This window comes from Panthera tigris, chromosome C1, assembly GCF_018350195.1.
Source record: "Panthera tigris isolate Pti1 chromosome C1, P.tigris_Pti1_mat1.1, whole genome shotgun sequence".
Taxonomy (NCBI): Eukaryota; Metazoa; Chordata; class Mammalia; order Carnivora; family Felidae; genus Panthera; species Panthera tigris.
Window position 1 is genome coordinate 137,573,458 of NC_056667.1, and position 21,428 is coordinate 137,594,885.

General features: G+C 34.4%; 1 protein-coding gene across 1 annotated transcript in view; it reads left to right on the forward strand.

Moving 5' to 3' along the window:
• ACVR2A (activin A receptor type 2A) overlaps positions 1–21,428 on the forward strand; it is an 81,019-nt gene that overhangs the window by 27,673 nt on the left and 31,918 nt on the right. The window contains exon 2 of the mRNA XM_042994408.1: positions 20,573–20,780. Within this exon, the coding sequence (XP_042850342.1) occupies positions 20,573–20,780 (208 nt within the window). The remainder of the gene's footprint in view (positions 1–20,572; positions 20,781–21,428) is intronic.

The window sequence follows — 21,428 nt, forward strand, 5'->3', positions numbered from 1 at the left end:
CCAAACCCCAAAAATGAAATTAATTTTAATAATATACTTTAACTCGGTATATTAAAGATATTATTGCAACATGTAATCAGTATGAAAATTATTGATGAGTTTTTGGTACTCTGAAATCTGCTATATGTTTTACAGTTATGTCACATCTCAATTCAGATTAGCCACATTTCTAGTGCTCAGGAACCACATATGGCTAGTGGCTACTGCATCAGACAGCTGAGGTCTGGAGTGTTTGGTGAAATTGTGGTGATGCCAGGATATTGGGGAAGGCATAAGATGAGCAAACATGAATCTCTTAAGATAGACCTAGTGCAGGGAATTCTGTATGAAATGGTATGTAATTTCAGAAGAGAGATTGAGGAACTAGTGTGAAGCAGAGCTTTGGTAGGTGGTGGGGAAACCATCTGGAAGATGAGAACAGCAGAGATTCAAAAGAAGATGAAAATAGGAAATGGCAGGACTTGACAGTGGACAGTATTCTATGATACAGATAAAATAATTATTTTAAGGAAAACATCTTTCCCAACCAAGGACTTTTTAGCATAGGCTATGTCACTACTGAAGACCAGTAGTTACTCATAATGACATTCAAGGGAAACCATTGAGATCAGTAGATAAAACTGATTGCAGAGAAATAATGTGGGTAGCAGTGAGGCAGGGGAGGATGATTTACACTAAGATAGTAGAGAGGAAGGGTCTAAGGTAAATGATTGATTTTAATGAAATAACTGAATAAAGTTCTTGGTGACTTAAGAGCAGGTGAAAGATTATGCAGAATATTAGATCATAATTTATTGCTTAGGCAGTGAATTAAGAGCACCTAGTGATAGGGGACACTAGTCACAGTATAGAAGTGATGTTCAGAGCTCATACTTTTAACTTTAGTCCTGGCCTGGCCTGACCGCTGAATTTTATATTCCTTGGTCAGTTACAATTACGCGTGTGTCAGTTTCTTCATCCATAAAAAGGGCAGAAATAGTATCAACTTCATTGATAAGTATGGATTAAGTGAGTATGCATGAGTATGCATCTTGACTGGTCTGATCTTCCTGTTACTTCTCTTAGTTTGGAATATCTAGATGGAAGAGAAGAGTTACCATAGTGTTTTCTTGGAATATGTGTTCATACCACATCTTTAAAGCTAATATCCCTTAAAGCAGCCTTGATTAACAATTGATGAAAATTTCTTTACACATAATTCCTGTTAAGTGAATAAAGACTTTCTAAGTCTTGTTTTGTGAAAGGTGTGTATAGTGAAAATGAGAACAGAAGTCTGGGGTTGAGTCCCACTGCTGCCAGTAATGAGCTAATCACATCATCTCTCTCGGTCTCGGTTGGGATTGAATTGTTTAGTGATTCTCAAACTGTGGTTTGAGGTCCTCCCAGGATTAGAATCACCTTGAGTACTTGGATAAAAATGCAGATTCTTGAGCTCCACCTTAGACCCTCTGAATCAGTCTCTGAGGGTAGAACTAAGGAAGTTTTATTTAGCACTCACCTGACCCACACCACATCCAGTTTGAGAAACACTGGAAGGGATGGTTCTGTTTGGTTCAAGTATGAATCTTCTGATTGTATTAGAAGCCTAGAGTAGGAATTGGTAGGAATAATGATATCTCTTCCTTTTACCCTATAGGATTGTTGTAAGGATTAAGTAAGATATCTTTGTTTTTAAAAGTCAGTTTAGGGGCGCCTGGGTGGCTCAGGCGGTTAAGCATCCGACTTCGGCTCAGGTCATGATCTCACGGTTCGTGAGTTCAAGCCCCGCATCGGGCTCTGTGCTGATGGCTCAAAGCCTGGAGCCTGTTTCGGAATCTGTGTCTCCCTCTCTCTCTGACCCTCCCCTGTTCATGCTCTGTCTCTCTCTGTCTCAAAAATAAATAAACATTAAAAAAAAAAAAAGTCAGTTTAAGTAAAAAGATAATTAAATGTTAGACTGCTATAGATTGTAATATATATAATGCATATTACCTGTGCATATATGACAATATATAACACATGTATTTTTATTTGTATATATAGGCAGTGACGCTTAGCTGTAAACTATAATGATTTCTGTATTAGGTGAGTCTTGATGGATAACAGTTCCTATTAAGTATATGATACCAGATTTCTTATGCACAAAACAATGAATTTTTATTTACCTCATTTCATTAATTTTTTGCTTTTATTTGTTGCATAGAGGCTAAGCAGCACTGTAGATATTCAAGCGAAGTAAATATATAATTTGAAGGAAAGACTTAGGTCTTTTCTAATTTTTAAATACAGAAGTTTAAAGTGTTTAAGGTTAGGAATATTAATATTAGAAATAATTCCTAATAATATTAAGAATAATTTTTAAAAATTATTTCTGTGACTATTATTTAAATAGAAATCTTGTTTGGGGATTATTTGAAGTCTACCTGCAATATTCTTTTACCGTCAATAAACAAAAAACCCAGCCCAGAATAAAAAGCCACCGCCAACACAAGGGTACTTTCTGGGGATAATAAAATATAATCCCCCATTTTCTCCATTTCCAGAGAGAGCAAACTATTACTGAACATCTATTTTGTGTTGGATACAGCATTTCATCTTCAAAAATTCTTATTTTTGTATCTCATCCCTACACATAATATGTAGCCATACTTACTAAAAATGTAGCGTAACAGACAACACATTATTAGAGAATTTGATTTAGTGGGTCTGGAATGGGGCCCAGAAATCAGCATTTTGGTGATTTTGATGGAGTTTGTGCAGGGCCCACACTTTGAGAAACATTGCTCTGAGTTTCTGGTTGCATCCAGAGGCATAAATTGTAGGCACATAAATTGCATGGCGTGACTTAGGAATAGTATGCTTCCAGCTTGAAAAGAAACATAAAAATGTTGCACATCAGAACTCTGTGTGTGGGTGCTTGTGCACATATATTTTCCCTAGTGACTCAAAATAAGGTATTAACACAGATGTCAAATTAGGGGACAAACCTATCACCTTTAGGTTAAAAACCAGAAATCATTAGTATCCAGAAAGGATTTTTAGAAAAAAGAAAATCATAGAACATGGTTGGCTCTCATAGAAGTCTGTACTTCTCACCCTTCCTTTTTAAGTTAGTTTCAGAGATCCAAAAATGTTACAGTCAGTCCATTAGTGAAAACTGTTAAGATTTTGTGGCAAAATAAATAGGGAAGCAGAAAATAGTATAGACAGGCAGTGTCTGGTACTTCTATTAAGAAAAATTATTGAGCATTATTGTATGCCTGGTTCTGTGCTCCCAGCGTGTTTTCTACACCACTAGTGTTCACCTCTTGGAAGGATTATGTACTATCACTCCCATGAACAATCCTTAGATTTTGGTCTTTTTTTCCTGTTTCTCATTTCAGCAGTCTATTCGTTCACTGTTTTTTTCTGTTTTTCTTGTAATGTGTCTCAATTTTTTGTCTCTCTTATCTTATTGGTTTCCCTTTTTTACTGAATAAAAGTTATAAAAATAAATGAAATAGTTTATAAAAAATTAAAATTTCTAAGTACCAAAGCAAACAAAAAACTAAAATTTGTTTTGTTAAATTTTCTTTCTTTACACCAGTGTGGCTGCTATTTTTCTTAGGTATTTAACCTCAAATCTCTCCTCAGGTGTTAGGAATATGCCATAAATGGTTATTTATATTTGAAAGTGCTAATGTTAAAGACGGATCTTGGGTTGTGTGGCATGTGGGACATAATTGTCATCAGCCTGTCACTGTCATTCTCCTCATTAAACTTAAGAGACTTTTAATACCTATAGATATGTAAGTTCCTGTTGGGTTCAAACTATCATCGCAGTTGTTCCTGTTCTTAATTTGTTTTTCAAAAGGAAAATTGGTCTTCACTGAAAATTGGGGCAGGTGGGTATATGTGCTATATGGGAAGAGGGTGTGTGAATTCCACCAGGAATTGGTTTTCAGACTTAGTGGAAGGCCAGGGATTAGAATTGTTGGCCCCTGAGTCAGCAGCCAGCCAGCTGCTTCACTAAGAACAACTCTGATGGATGCAGTTGTTTCCTGTGTCCTTCCAACTGCTTTTTGTCTCCATCCTTGTCTTCTGTCCCGTTGCTCTCGTCCCTTCTCAGTCTCCTCAGTGCACAAATACATCACTGAGCATGAAAAGGGGTAACAGTGGTAGCATTATTAAAGTTTCTGTTTCTCTGAATTCCTTTGCTTTCTGCTATACATCTTGATCCCAGACTTCCAAGGGTAGATCTGAACCTAAACACTGGCCATCTGTGGCCTTAGTTTCTGGCAGTGGGAAAGTAGCTTTTAAGTTGGGAGTAAAGTGCCCTATATTTGAACATCTTTGAGCCTTATTTTGGTATCTTTCAGTGGCTCATTAGTAAGAATATTTTGCCTTATGTTTAAATGTTTCACAAATAGAGGACTGGGAACAGCCCCAATAATTGTTAGGATTCTGTAGGTCTTTGTTCTTTAACAAAACGATGGATGTAAACATTTCTGGGAGGGAGGATGTTGAAGAAATGGTAGACTGTCATTCATGGTGGGCTAACAACTCTTTTCAAGATATTTGACTTACTAGAACACAAGCAAGGGTACATGAAGGTATTAACGCTCTTCCAGTATTGGATTTAAAAGTAAATAGCTTATTTACTATTTTTCAGTTTTACTTTTCCACAGTTGTCTGTCATAAACATTTCTAGGAGGGAGGATGTTAAGAAATGGTAGAATGCCATTCAAGGTGGAATAATAATTCTTTCAAGATGTTTAACTTACTAGTATATTAGGCAAAGGTGTATCATGGTGTTAACTCTCTTCTATGATTGTATTTAAAAGTAAATAGTTTATTTACTATTTTTCAGTTTTACTTTTTTAAGGTTGTCTGTCATATTCCTGAATACAAAAAGTTCTTTTAACTATTAGCTTAAGCGAATAGTGGTTTTCTTGGTTTCATTAATGAGATGTAGGTGTTGGCATATTAGAAAATAATCATTCACATGGTAAAACTGATCAATTATTAATTACTGTTGAAGTAAACGACTTGTTTTTAGTAAACATGACATTTCAAGTGAACATTATATTAGGGTGATAAAATTTGTGTACTAAATGTAATAGGCTTTACAGATATGTATGTGAAAGCTTTCTGAGGAAGGCTCATTGTAGACTATTTTCTACTATAACTTTGATCCTTGATTGAAACTGTTAGTGTTATATTTATCATGTTCCTTTTTTTATTCTTTGAAAACCCTACTTCTTAACTACTGACTGGTTATACAGAGAAATAGGAATACTTACACTAAAAATGGATGCAGTAGTATATATATTTTATTCCATTAAGTTGTGGAGGGAAAACTCTATTGGGGTGCTATTAAAATAATTCTTTTGTGGTAATTAGCATAGAACAAAATTGTTGTATTTTGGGCAGTATTAAAGGAAGACTGTTTTAGTGTTGAAGAAAAACATTTTTCCCTCAGTTTAGAAGGTAAAGGTTAAAGCTAGATTTGGAAGAAATGTTTTAAAATTGTAAATGTGAAAGATTTAGATGAAGTATCTTTTGAAATATTAAATAATAATGTGTTTGTTAATCTGATTTTATTATTCCTTCTACTTTCATAGCGCCCAAACAAGCCAGTATTTTGAAGCAACTTTGATCATTATTGAAAGATGTTGGATGGACTTTTATCTTCAAAGTGGGCAAATGTGACTTGTATAAATAAACGAATACATTTTTATTAATAAGCAAGAGGCCAGTAACGAAACCAGAGTCAGATACTCATTTGATTTAGAATGTTCATCTGAAATTTTTGCTTAGGTTTCTCTGGGTTTAGGATGAAGGATACATGTTTTGTATTATTGTGACTTGGGATTTTTAGAGAAAGGTTATTAGATTTAAGGGCTTACCTTTGTCTCTTATGAATTAAATACCAAATGAGGCTTTCTTTTTTGGAGGAATTGATAATGGCTATAGACATATCATAGAAAAATAACTATTTTAATTTTTAAGAGCTTGGTTTCTTGGGAATGGAAAATTTGATGGTAAATGTACATATTTTATGTATTTCTTAAAAAAATTTCAATGTTTTATTTATTTTTGAGAGAGAGAGAGAAAAAACGAACAAGCAGGGAAGGGGCAGAGAGAGAGGGAGACAACATCTGAAGCAGGCTCCACGTTCTGAGCTGTTAGCACAGAGCCCGATGTGGGGGGCTTGAAGTTGTGAACCGCGAGATCATGACCTGAGCCTAGTTGTATGCTTAACTGACTGAGCCACCCAGGTGCTGCTAAATATACATATTTAAAGAACTTACTAAATGTAATCAAACTGTGTTCTCAGTAGTTTGAGAACTATTTCCAAATTAGAGTTGATATTTTGCCATGATCTGGTAACTTTTCTCAACTTTTTGAAGCATTTTCTTAATGTTTTACTCCACTCCATTATGTCAGCCATTAAAAGGGGTCTGAAATAGGGAAGGAGTAGTAGAATGTATCAACCTGGAGGAGTTTGTTCTTTGTCTGGTGTGAATTGAGGCTAAAGACGAGCCAGATTGTGGATTGCCTAAGATTTGTTCATGTTTTATTTTAAATGCCTGGGCCGTGGGAAAGCATTGAATGGCTTTACGTTGGGGCAGTGACTGGATTTTGTTTGCTTTACTAAAGGATCTGACTTCTGGATGAAGAGTTGATAGAATGAGATGGAAGTGGAAGCTGGGAAATCAGTTATGGAAGCCATTGCTCTAGTCTAGGAAGAGATGGCTGACTTGAACTAATAACTTTCTTAATCCACTGACACTTCCTTCAAAAGCTAGCTTAGATTTTCTCTGAATTCTGTTGCTTATGACTTAAATCCCTGACTTGGTTTTGTTCTTTTAAAATTTTAGTTATCTATAAATATTCTTGACAAGCTGGGTGACATTATTTTATTGTTTTATTCATTAGAGCTACTAATATGAATGCATGGTTTTTTTATAGTTAGTATGAATACCTTTATAGAGGGTTTATTTACTTTTTAAAGGGTCCTTACTGCCTACAATAAGGAGTTAATGTGGCTGCTTTGTGATATCAAGCAGTGATTAGTAGTGAACACTTTCATGTGCAAGTCAGGATTTCTCACTTGATTTTTATATTACTTTATTCACCTTTTTTCTTGTAAATTTAGTTCCAAGACAAAGTCTATATTTTTAGAGGCACTAACATGATTTTTTCCTTTAAATAAAATACACTGATAAAGAAGCATACTTGAGGGGCACCTGGGTGGCTCAGTCGGTTAAGCATCCAACTTCAGCTCAGGTCATGTATCCTCGCAGTTCATGAGTTCGAGCCCTGCATAGGGAGGGCTCTGTGCTCACAGCTCAGAACGTGGAGCCTGCTCCAGATTCTGTCTCTTGTTCTCTCTCTGCCCTTCTCCTGCTTACACTCTGTTTCTCTCTCTCTCTCTCTCTCTCTCTCTCTCTCAAAAATAAACAAACATTAAAAACAAATTTAAAAAAAAAAAGAAGCATACTTGAAATTCCCTAGCCTTTGTGATTTTCTGATTGTTAATCTATCCTGCCTTCCCACTTACCTTACTGGAGAAATTAGAGTAAGCCTTAATTGAAATTCAGAAGTATCTAAAGGTTTGTGTGTTTTTTCTTTCTACTTTAGTATGTCGTTTTGAAAATTCAGTCTCCTTTTTTTCTCTTTTTCCCAGGTGAGGTTAAAGATTTCTCAAATTTTGAAAATACTTTCTTTTTCACTACTTCTGCTTAGTACCCAAGTGTCAAAGTGCCTGGCACATAGTATGGCCAACACTATATTTGTTGGACATAGAAAATGCTCTACCTCTGTGAAATACTTAATGTCCTCTAAGATTTCATGTAGCATGTCACCAAAATAGACTTTAAAAAGTGTCTTGCCAGGGACAGAAGGGGTTGTAGAGGGGTAGAATTTTCTCATTTGTGAAGGAGAAAACATTGGGCCTCTTTTCCTGTTGTTTTTTGGTGGAAATCTCTCCCTCATAATGTTATCAGAAATCTACTTATATTCGCTAAAATTAGAAGACAGCAGGTCTTTTCTTACAACCATTACTCCTTCCTGACTTTTTACCCCTATTAAAAACAGGGAGGTTGAGGTTTGGAAGCTTGCCAGGATTTCTTGGACTGTCCTAGAAAAGTAATCTTAAATATGGTCCCAAGTGCTCGTCATTTGAATCAGAAGTAAGGCGTTTGTAATTTGTTCTTTTCTTGGTTCCTGTTATTCTGTATATACTTTATGTATTCAGGAAAGTGAAGTTCTTTGATAGTTGATGATAAAATCAATGCGTTGTTCTGGGCCACCAACCAAATATACCAACTTGAAGTAATTTTCTTTTGGGAGAAGACATTATAACGGATGGCTTTTGTTATTTATCAATTTAGTAATCAACTGTAGGTTAGGTAGTTTCTTATTGAACAATGCCTTTGTAAACTATCTTCTGTATGTATGTATGTATGTATGTATGTACGTATGTATGTATTTATTTAAAGAAAATTTTTTAAAATGTTTATTTCTGAGACAGAGAGACAGAGCATGAGTGGGGGAGGGGCAGAGAGAGAGAGGGAGACACAGAATCCGAAGCAAGCTCCAGGCTCTGAGCTGTCAAAACAGAGTCCGAACTGGGGCTTGAACCCACAAAACGAGAGATCATGACCTGAGCAGAAGTCAGACGCTCAACCGACTGAGCCACCAAGGCGCCCCAACTATCTTCTGTATTTAGAGAAGAGTTTAAGAAATGAGGTCCTCTAAAAGCTTTGCTAATTAAGAAATGCATCTTTTTATATGATTAAGTGAATAAAAAAATTAGAAATTGTAAGGACTTTAAAGAGGGCTGTTTGCCTCTTTCAAAAAGGAAATTCTACCATTACAAATTTGATGATCTCTTTGGGGATCTAAAACTTTATTTATGTAGGTGCTTTTTAAGGAAGAGGTTTGAGAAATTGAGAAATTTATGTTTTTCTTCAAATCTTGGTCTTTATTAACTATAGAGAACAAACTGATGATTACTAGAGGGGAGGTGTGTGGTAGATGGGTGAAACAGGTGATGGGATTAAGGAGGGCGCTTGTGATGAGCACTGGTTGATGTATGGAATTTTTAATCACAAATGGTATACCTGAAACTAATTTAGCTCTGTGTTAACTATACTGGAATTAAATTTTAAAAAATAATATTAAAGAAAATCTTCGTCCTTACAAAGTAGATATATGTTTATTTTGGAACTATCTACATGGGAAAAATTAGTCACTTATGAGTTAACAGTGTTCAAATATACTTTAGGTGGTTATCTTAGTGATTTGTCAGGAATTAATATGGAATTAACATTAGGAGTCCTTAAATAACCAGTGGTTAAATGTTGACTTACAAGTACTATTTATTTATTTATTTATTTAAAAGTTTATTTATTTATTTAGAGAGACCGAGAACACAAGTGGGGGAGGGGCAGAGAGAAAGGGGGACAGAGAATCCTGAGCAGGCTCCTCACTGGCAGCACTGGGCCTGACATGGGGCTTGAACTCACGAAACCAAAACCGAGAGATCATGACCTGAGCCAAAACCAAGAGTCAGATGCTTGACTGACTGAGCCACCCAGGCACTTCAGTTTTTAAGTACTTTTACTCTCCTTTATCACACACACGTGCACATACTGTGTCTAGTGTTACACCATACAACGTTTAGATTTTTAGTTTATTCCATATTAGTTCTGTTTCTAGTTTATATTACTTGAGCTAGATGGATGGAATCTTGCAATATTTTGTCAGACTGATAGTACTAAGTACAGGGTATAATAGGTAAAGCAAAAAAAAATTTTTTTGGGAAGAATGCCAGAAAGTGTTTGTGTTTTCCTTTGGAAGTGACTGTTTGGTAGTATGGAAGTACTTGGTTTAAAAAAAAAAAAAAAAAAAAGATAGGGCCTAAAATGTTTTTATTAGCATGTAGAAATTTTATTTGAAAATTTATTTCTCCTTCTTCATATTTCTGGTATGTTTATCAGAAGGCTTTTGGGACATTGTGGATTTCCTTTTCTTGGTAATGCTTAAAAACAGCCCAGGGCAGCCAAATAGGGAAGGTGACTTGTCTTCTATGATGCGTACTAATATAGAAATGAAAGGATACCAGAAGACCTGTAATGTACTTACAGTTGCATAGAAAATATTATTAAATTGAGATTTGAAATAGGACAGAAATTACATAACATACAAAAGTAATAACAAGAATTTTAGGTTTTTTTCTTTTCTAGTACTAGGAGTCTTGGTTATAAATATGAAAAAAGCTCTTGGTGATTTTTAAAATAAGGCTAGTTAAGTGATTCTATACCCATTGTTATTTAATGTCAGTTTGTTTTTAGTCTGCATTCTTTTCCTTTAATAGAATTATATGGCTAGTTAAAGCTACTCTATTAAGTATTGGTAATTTTCTTCAATTGTGGATTTTAAAGTGCCTGATATCACTTTGATGAACACTTTTGCAATGAGGTGTTTTTTTTTTTCCAGTTTCTCTTTTTTTATTTTATTTTATTTTTTTCAGTTTCTCTTTTTTTTTAAGTTATTTATGAGAGAGAGCGCGTGCGCGCATGAGCCCTCTGTGGAGGGGCAGTGGGAGGGAGAGAATCCCAAGCAGGCTCTGCACTGTCCACGTGGAGCCTGATGAAGGGCTTGGTCTCATGAACTGAATGAATGTTGAGATCATGACCTGCGCCAAAATCGAGAATTGGACGCTTAATTGAGTGAGCCACTCCTCAGATTCTCACTCTTGATTCTACTGGCTCCTCAAGGGTGATATTTCACATTTACTTTCATAGGAGCTGAAATGATCCATTTTTATAGTCTTTTTACATCAGACAAGAGTTTGATGATTTACTAAAAAGGTTGCATCTTCCAAAGTAAATAAGGTACTAAAAAACCTTAATGTACATAGTGTCTTTGTGGTGTAATTGAGACTCCTAGATTGTTTTTAGTAGGAACTATGTGTGTGTGTGTGTGTGTGTGTGTGTGTGTGTTACCTTAATCTATTTTAGGAGCTCTGTTCCGATTTTGAGAATTTACCTTTTATCTCTTACTATTCTAAATTTATGCCCAGTTTTGGCTTTTGTACAATTTCTAAAATAGCCCATTAATTCCGATGGAGTACTGGCCTCTGGCTGCAGTCACCGTCATCTCCCCTGCCCTCATAAGATGAACATCTAATATCAGAAATCTATTTTACAGTCTAGCTAATACTTGTATCTACTTGTATTTGTTTTGATGTAATGCATATTTCGAATGAGTGCCAGAGAACTGGGTAGAACTATTTTAATCTTGCGTCCTGGGCATTTGTAGATATCCCACACATTTTGTGGCTGTAGGCAAAAACACTTTTCTGTTGTGCCTCATCTTTGAAGATATCTTACTTATCCTGAAAATATGGATCTTTTACGACAGTAAGAATAAATATCAGGAAGAGAGTTAGCAACTAAGAGAAACAAAGGGTAGATAGTATGGAAGATTTTTTTTTTTTTTTTTTTTTGGTCAGATGATGAAACATAAACATTTGGAAACAGCCAACCATCTAAACCCAAGTCACTTTTATAAATCAAATCGCTTTTATCTCTTACTTTCTTACACTCAGAGTGACCAAGTAAGGGACTATGGAAAGCAAAAATTTGATATCTGTATTCTAATTTGCCAGTCCTTTTGATACTTGGGGCTGTCTAGTCAACAAGTGATATTGTAGACCCTTGGTTTTTATTGGGTAGTTAGTATGACTTACTGGGTTTCTTTCCATTACAACACTGTTTGCTTATTGTATTCAGATTAATCTTAAAATATCACTTCAATTCTTTCTCTTAACTTCTGATGTCTTGCAAACCTGCCTTGATTATACCAGATACTAAACAACATGGAATGCTCATGTCTATTGACAGCAGTTTTGTCAAACGCTCTGATTATCCACATACTCATGTTTATCTTCTCTGCCTCTGTTTACCATAGTTTTGCCTCTCCTTAGTAGTTTGCTGTAGTCGCACTTCCTCCATAAAGCCTTTCTTTTTTTCTTTTCTGTGTGAATTGATTGATTTTGTGTACATTTATGGAGTTGCTGTACTGTGCCAGGCACTGGTGATACAGAAGTGGTGACAGGGCTTGTTCTAGAAGCTCAAAGTCTAATGGAGGTCCTATGTTATCATCTCTAATTTCTCTGGCATTTATCTGGAGCCCTTATCTTGGTGTGTTAATTTACAGTGCAAGCATATGGTCAATATGCAGTAAATGCTCACTATAAAGCATAATTTTCTCTAAAAGATTATTCCTCAGAAAAAGTGTAATTTTGTATTTGAATTCAAATACAAAGTTGAATACAAATACAAATACAAAGTTGAATACAAATACAAAGCTTTTCATATTTTGAGGCTCTCTCAATTTTATTTCCTTTGGAGAAGGGAGACAAATTCGAAATGATGCCAGTTAGTGCTATATTAAGTGTTTATGTCAGTTTCCTAAGGAGAGACGTAGAAGGGGATAAAGAATTAAAAAAAAAAAAAGTTATTCTTGATGGGGTGGTGGTTTTGGGTAGTTTACTATCATTTGTTGTAAACTGTTTACAAAGACTGTGAAGAAACTTTAAAAACTCATTTTTAAAAATAATATCGTAAGTAGTTACTTTATGAAGATCACAAAGTATACCTATAGAACACTGGAAAAAATCTTAGTATTATGTGAATGGATATTATTGGCTTGGAAAAACATTTCCAGTGACAATATTCTATATGACTTTAACACATATTCCTTCCCAAGCAAGTTAAAGTGAAGATGATTCATATTTTTATGCTTTTTGATGACTCACAAAGTATTGAGAGGACCCTTGTTAAGAGATGCATGTGAAGTTAGAACCAAATTTTTTTGTAAAATTTTTGTGCTTTATGATTTTAAAACATTTGTAAAACTAAATTAATTAAAATAAGTATATGTTGAACTGTTTCATATAAATATACAAAAGTGTGTATATTTCAAGTTGGTCAGAATTTTAAAAATCTCCTACTGGTGGAAATTGGGGAATCCTTCAAACTGAGGGTTGTATGATATTCATTCAAGTTGTATTTGGTGGGGTTTTTTTAATTCAGTTGTTACACTGCTTTTTTTTACATTTTATCATTCATTAAATACTGTTTGTGTTTTTAGGGCAAGTAAGATGGATAGTTTTAGACTCATTGGCATTTGGGTGTAGCAAAGAATGTATAAAGAGACAATTGATTAAAAACAATAAATAAATGTAAAATAATACATTTTATGTTGGATTGCAAGTGGTGTGAATTTTGGGGGAAGGAGGAGTACTGATTAAAAGATTTATAGGATTTTGTTACATCTGCCTTGAGAAAACATGAAAATTGTCTCATGTGAGATTTAGCCTGGGAGTCTTTTTGCAAGAGCTGGGCTTTCAGGAACTATTAAAATGATAGATAACAAAGGGGAGGGCATTTAAGAAATATTTGCTTGAACTATGACCCATTGCTCCAGTGCTATTAAAAAAAAATTTTTTTTAAGTTTGTTTATTTTGAGAGAGAGAAAGAGAGTGAACTAGCGAGCAGAGTAGGGACAGAGAGAGGGGAAGAGAGAGAGAGTCCCAGGCATGCTCCCCACCGTAGGCGCAGAGCCTGATGCAGGGCTCAAACTCAGGAACCATGAGATCATGATCTTTACCTGAGCCAAAAAAAAGAGTTGGTTGCTTAACCAGCTGAGCCACCCAGGTGCCCTGCTCCAGTGCTGTTTATTGAAAAAGCTATCTCTCATCTACAGAATTGCTTTTGCTTATTTGTCCAAAATTAATCAGGCGTATTTGTGTAGATCTCTTTCTGGGTTTTCTGTTTCATTAATCTTTGTACCTGTCCCTCCTCCATTACCACATGGTCATGCTTATTGCAGCTTTATGGTAATCTTTAATATCAGTAAGCATGATTTCTCCCACTTTATTCTTCTTTTTCAAAAATGTTTAGAATAAGCTCATTTATGTCGACAAAAATATTTGATGAGATTTTGGTATGAATTGAATTACTTATCAAATCCAATACATCAGTTTAGGGAGAATGGACATCTTTATTATGGTATGTCTCTCCAAGTATTCAAATCTTCTTTTTATTTCTTTCATCAATATTTTATAATTTTCTTCATACAAATTTTACACATTTTGTCAGATTATATTGTAAGTATTTTATTATCTAAGGAACAGTTATAACTGGTATTGTATTTTTAATTTTAGTTCTATTGTTCAGTTCATTGTTAGTATATAGAAATGCAGTTAATTTTTGTGTATTGATCTTGTATACTATGACCTTACTGAACTCACTTATTAGTTCTAACATTTTTTTGTTTGAAGATTCCTTGGGATTCTCTACCAAGACAGTCATGTCATCTGCATGTAGAAAGTTATATATATTTTTCCAATTGGTATGCCTTTAATTCCTTTTTCTTGTCTTGTTAGAATAGCTAGAATTTTCAGTACATTGTTACGAGTAGTGGGAGTAGACATCATTACCTTGTTTCTGATCTTAGAGGGGAAACATTCAGTCTTTTGCCATTAAATATGATGTTATTAGCTATTGGTGTTTTTGTAGGTGCTCCTTGTGACTTTGAGGAAGTTCCCTTCTATTCCTGGTGTACTGATAGATTGTATGATTTTTGTGCTTTAGCCTTTTGATCTGGAAGATTGCATTGACTGATTTTTGAATATTGAACCAACCTTACATAAATCCTACTTGGTATGTGTTATTATTATTTTTTAAATACATTTTTGGAATGTGCTAAAGTTTTGCTGAGGACTCTAACATCTAAGTTAGTGAAAGATACTGGTCTATATTTCTCTTTTTTTTGTGCTGTCTTTGTTTATTTTGTTTTATCAGGGTAATACTGGGCCTCATAAAATAAGTTGGTGAAGTAGTCCCTCCTTTTCTGTTTCTGGAAGAGATTATATAGTTATTCTAGGTGAAAAATTTGCTTTTTCCTCATATGACGAGTATTTTAGATTCATATATGACCTTTCTAGGGCTATTTTTTGGTCAAATGTTCCACCAAGATTCAGATCCAGTGTTGGTTTTGTTTTTGTTTTTTTTTTTTAATGGTAGGAAAAATGGAAGTCAGGAAGTCAGTACTACTGGTCATTAATGCATAAGTAGTACTTTGGAAATAGAAGTATTATCTAAATTCTGGTACTAGGTTCTGTGATTAGACTTACTGATTTATTACAGCTAGGCTGAATGTGATTTATGAAACTATGGAATTAACCATAATAATTATGAAATTTTTATGGAAATCCATCGGCTATGGCAGCAAGGTAGTAAAAGTTTTGGTAATTTAACTCAAGGTCACAGTTTGTGAACAAAATCCCAAATTCATGTCACAGTCTTTTAAACCAGTGGTGCTTAACTAGGGAGGAACATTAGATCATCAGTGGGTCTTTGTCAAAAAGAAAAAGAACAGACACACACACACACACACACACACACACACTTTCTCTGTGTAAATACCCCTCCTGTTGTATGCTTTTCAGTTACTTGTTCCCAGGGCTACAAATGGCACTGAAGCATGAATTTGAGAAAATGTAGGGGATTCTGTTATACATAATTAATTTGTTAAGAACCACCATACTAAATGATGCACACATACATTTTATGTCTATTTCTTTTGAAAATAGTATGAACTATTTCGAATTACTTTGATAGAATAAATTTATGGGTAGAAATTTTAAGTTTTGGAAAATTTTAAATTAGAAGTTGCTAATTGTTGAAGTTGTTAAAAATTAGTACATATAAGCAACTTTTGCCATCTTTTTTTTTTTTTTAATGTTTATTTTTGAGATAGAGGCGGAGTGCAAGTGGGGGAGGGGCAGAGAGAGAGGGAGACACAGAATCTGAAACAGGCTCCAGGCTCTGAGCTGTCAGCACAGAGTCCGATGCGGGGCTCGAACCCACAGACTGTGAGATCATGTCCTGAGCCGAAGTTGGATGCTCAACCGACTGAGCCACCCAGGCGCCCCTGCCATGTTTTTTTATAACTACACCTTTAAAGTCACAATGTGAGCTTATGAGCATAAAAATATATGTGATGTGATTTTATTTGTATAATTATCATGTTACTATATTTAGTATTCAGCTAGAGATATGATGGGATAGAGACTGATTACAGGATCAGCTTGAGCTAGTGGGTGGGTGATGAAATTGTCACAATTTTCCATATAAGCAGTCTTCTTTCTGTCTCTGGAAAATAACAAATGGTAGTCTAAATCAAAAAACCATCTAGAAATCTTGTTTGCCTTTAAAAATTAAGTGGTAGAGTTTTCTTTTTTTAATTGAAGAAATGGTCATTTATCTTTTCTTTATTTTTTTTTAATTTTTTTGTTTATTTATTTGTGTGTGAGAGAGAGAGAGACAGATTGTGAGCGGGGGGAGGGACAGAGAGAGAGGGAGACACAGAATGAAGCAGGCTCCAGGCTCTGAGCTGTCAGCACAGATCCTGACATGGGGCTCAAACTCACGAACCGTGAGATCATTATCTGAGCCGAAGTTGGATGCTCAACCGACTGAGCCACCCAGGTGTCCCTGTTTATCTTTTCTTTAGACCAGAGATGGCAAATAAAAGACTAATTTTGCTCCCCCTCCTTCCATGCTAATTTCAAGACCCTTTTACTTAAAAATCTTTCTCAATATACTACTCCACTCAGCTACTATTAATTGATTGGAATTGACACCAAAGATGAAACCTATTTGACATTTCTGCTCTAGGCAATATTTTGTTTTATTTTTGTCAGTTTTGTTTAAGTGGTGTTCTTGTGCTTCAATGGTGTCTTCCGTGGAAATTAAAAATAATGCTCTTAAAAATAGTTTTTAAAATTTATTTTCTTTTTTTGTTTGTTTATTTATTTTGAGAGAGAGCGATGGAGAGCACGCATGAGCAAGGGAGGAGGTCAGAGAAGGAGAGAGAGAATCCGGAGCAGGCTCCGTACTGTCAGTGCACCACTGCAGAGACCATTGTGGGACTCGAACTCATGAACTGTGAGGTTATGACCTGATCAGGTCTGATTAAGAGTCACTCAACTAACTGAGTCATGCAGGCGCCCAGATTTTTTACATTTTTAAATGGTTGAAAAAAGACATGGAAAAATATGAAATTTTGCTTTTAGCGTCTATAAAGTTCATTTACTGTCCTTTGGATGCTTTTGTGCTGTAATGGCAGAATGGAGTAGTTGTGACAGAGACTATGTGGTCTGCAGAGCCAAAAATATTTACTCTTTGACCCTTTACAGAAAAAGTTTTCCTTCCCTTGTTTTGAGATAATAGTGTTACAGTGAATAGATTGATTTTGGGTTATTTAGTGAAGGACAAAACTTATTTTGCTGGTATTTTCAACAAGTTTCTGAAAAGGAATAACTTAGGAAATAGCTGCTATTTTATACAGGTAAATAGAAATAACCCTTCTTTTTCTTTTTTTCTTTTTTTCATTTGTTTTTATAGAATACAAAGAACATAGAGTTACCAGTCTTACAGTCTGTGAGCTCATGCTATTATGTCTTATGTAGTTGAGAGGAAGTCCATAGCACTGATACTGCCACAGATTTTAGCAGCTTATAATTACACCTGTGTAGTAGGACATTGCAGAACAGCAGCAGTTCTTACACTCTTTGGTCTGAACTTCTTTAAGACTTTAAAAAATGTAGAGTCCCAAAGAGGTGTTTTTTTTTTTTTTTTTTACTATTTTTTAATGTCTTATTTATTTTTGAGAGAGAGAGAGAGAGAAAGAGAGAATACAAATGGGGGAGGGTCAGAGAGCGAGGGGGGCAGAAACTGAAGCAGGTTCCAGGCTTTGAGCTGTCAGCACAGAGCCCAACGTGGGGCTCAAACTTGTGAACCATGAGATCATGACCTGAGCCACCCAGGTGCCCCTGTAAAGAGTTTTTTTTTTTGTAAATACAGGTTATATCTATCATCCTTGTCACATTAGAAAATGACAAAATTTTAATATATTTATTTAAAAGTAACAATAATAAATCCATTGTATGTTCACAAAAGAACATCTTTATGGAAAATATTTTGTAAAAAAAGTTAGTAAAATTTTTGCAAATCTCTTTAATGATTGTTTTAGTAGAAGACAACTGAATTCTTGTACCTCTCCATACACTCTGCTGTGATATACATGTTCTTTTGATATGAAGGCAATCTGGCCATACATAGATACATAGTTAGAAAAATGAGTATTTTAATAGCTTTTTTAGATAATTGTGGATGTTTCTCTTTGATACTATACCAAAACTCAGCATGTGGTAGTGATTTTGCTTTTTTTTTTTTAAGTTAGGTTTACTGAAGTTTAATTTACAAAGAATAAAATGTGTGTGGGGTTTTTTTTTGTTTTGTTTTTGGTATATAATTCTGTGAGTTTTCATTAACCCACAAGTCATATAACCATCACCATAGTCGTTATGTAGAATATTTCAGTCACTCTGAAAAGTTTCCTCATGCCCTTTTATAATCAGTCCTCTCCCATCATTCCCAGCTTCTGGCAGCGTCTGATCAGATTTTTGTCTCCATATTTTTGCCTTTTCCAGAACATTGTATAAATGGAATCACATAAAATATAGCGTAATGTATTTGCGATTCATTCATGTTGTTACAGCTATCACTAGTTCATTTCTTTTTGTTGTATGGATGTTTGTTTATCCATTTACCAGTACTGGATATTGAGTTGTTTCCAGTTTTGGGGGGGTTGTAAATAAAGCCACTAAGCATTCATGTACATATTTTTACATGAACGTATCTTTTCATTTCTTAGGTAAATAGCTAGGCATGCTATTGCTGGGTAGCATGGTAGGTGTATGTTTAACTATAAGAAGCTGTCAAACTGGCTTTCCAAAGTGGGTAGACCATTTTGCATTCCTACCACCAATATGTGAAAGTCCTAGTTGCTCTACATATTTACCAACTTTGAGATGGTTTTGTTTTAGCCATTCTAATCAATATTAGAATTAGTTTCAGTTTGTATTTCTCTAATAATTAATGATATTGAGAATCTTTTCCCTTCATATCTGTTCAGCAAAGCATGTTTTTGAATCTTTTGCCCATTTTTTTTTTTAAGGAATTTGGTGGTTTAAAAAATTATTATTGAGTTGTTAGAAGTTTTTCTGTATTCTGAATTCTGAATATCAGCCCTTTTATTTAGATATATAATTTGCAAGTATTTTCTCCTAGTCTGTGAATTTTGCTTTCTTTAACTTTTGAAGAAAAGTTTTAGTTTTAATGAAGTGCAACTTATCAGTTCTTTTGTGTTCATGTCTTTTGTGTTCTAAGAAATCTTTCATAATTTAGGGTCATAAAGATTTTTCATGTTTTTTTCTACAGGTTTTATATTTTTAGGTTTTATTTTATGTCTTTGATATGTTTAGAGATCATTTTTGTAAACAGTGTGAGATGTGAATTGAAGTTTTTGTTTTTTCATAAGATGTCCAGTTCCAGCATCAGTTGTTTAAAATACCGTGTTTTCTCTATTGAAATGTGTTGGCACCTTTGCTGTGTGTCAGTTGAACATTATGTGTGGGTCTATTTCTGGATTCTCTGTTCTATCCCATTGAAGCATGTGTCTGTCTTTTCACTAAGACCACACTGTCTTGATTGCTGAAGCTTTATAATGAATTTTAAAAACAGGTGGTATGAATTTTCCTTTGTAAATCTTTTTAGAATTATTTTGGGTATTCCATTTACCTTGTTTTTCCATATAAGACAAGAGAGAGTTTTTTAAAAGTTAGTTTTACAGTGCAGAATTTGAAACATTAATCCTCTGTAACATTAAAATCTATGGGACTGTCTTGAACATTGAATGAATTTTTTAAACCCGTGAATACTTTTATAACATCACACGTAACTCATTTAGAAAATATTGGTTTCTTGAATTATATACATCTACTAATTACTGGCACATTTCATTATTTAATATTTAAAAGTTAAATTTGTTATCACCACTGATTTTTTTCAGAGAATCAAGTGTTGGGAAAGTGTCAGGCTGATGGTGGCAATACAGATTTTCCAAATTTCTTCCCTTGCTTGAAAATTCAGATTTTATAATTGGCAATGCGTACTGTCAGTTGTTTTTCTTGAAGTAATAGGCTTACTTGGTTCATTTTTGAGAACAGGTCTGTCAGATATCGACGTCTGAATAACTATAGTTGGTGTAGTTCCCAACTCAGTCATGCAAAGGCTTTTTCTCGAGGCAACCATTGTACTTCAGTAAGCAGCACAGGTACTTTTGCCTAGTCCCCATTTTGTCACACAGAATATTGAAAAGAAGTCTACCTAGGGTCAAGATACACTTAGATTAACAATTTTACTGCTTTTTATCAAGGACATTCTTAAAAGTGAGACTGGCCTTTTCCAGAGAAATGTTGCGATAAATGTGGTCACTTTGTATTATTGTTTATTATACTTCAAGTACAGAGATTGACTTGGAAACCTAAACTTAGTGTTACAACACTAGGAAGACAGTAAGTTACTGACATTTTAGGAACATTTGAGGTTGGTATACTGTGAGACAGTTTCTTATTTTAAGAGCTAATACAGTTATATTAAGTTGTTGTTTTATTATCTTATAGGTGCTATACTTGGTAGATCAGAAACTCAGGAGTGTATTTTCTATAACGCTAATTGGGAAAGAGATAGAACCAATCGAACTGGTGTTGAACCCTGTTATGGTGACAAAGATAAAAGGCGACATTGTTTTGCTACCTGGAAGAATATTTCTGGTTCCATTGAAATAGTGAAGCAAGGTTGTTGGCTGGATGATATCAACTGTTATGACAGGTAAGGAAACATTTTATTTTTTTTATGAGAATGTTGAATAATCCTCTCTATTCCCTTTTTAAAGGGGAAAGATCATTGCGTGGATTTTCACTTAAAGGTTTCTTTTTTAAGATGAGATTATGAAAACCATTTTAACATGCTCTAATGACAAGATACACATTTTAAAGTAATAAAATAAGTATGTCATGTTTATGTTTTATCTTTGATATACTTTGAATAGTCTACCAAGTAGTGAGAATTATAGATAAGAACCATTTTTCCCCTATGTTATTAGGATGATAAACTTTTTTAATATCAATTTTAAGGAAAAAGGATTTTTAAAATTGCTTTAAAATTAGACAGTATATCTATTGAAAATCTATCCTCTGTCCTCAAGGAGAGTAAGCCTAATCATAGTATTTAATTTCCTTTTAGTTTCCCTCTTTATGTATCTGGAAGAAATTGATCTTACTGCATTTCTTTTTCTTGCAAAGTAAGCCTTTGTTCTTTACCCCCAAGAGACATTTTAACTTGACGTTCAGAATTACATCAGAACTAACACAGTCCTCATAGAAAGCTACATTTTATTTAAAAGATTGTGCTTAAATTGTTTTATTCTGTACTGGAAATAAAATACATTAGACATGTTATTGACTGCCTGTGATCTTT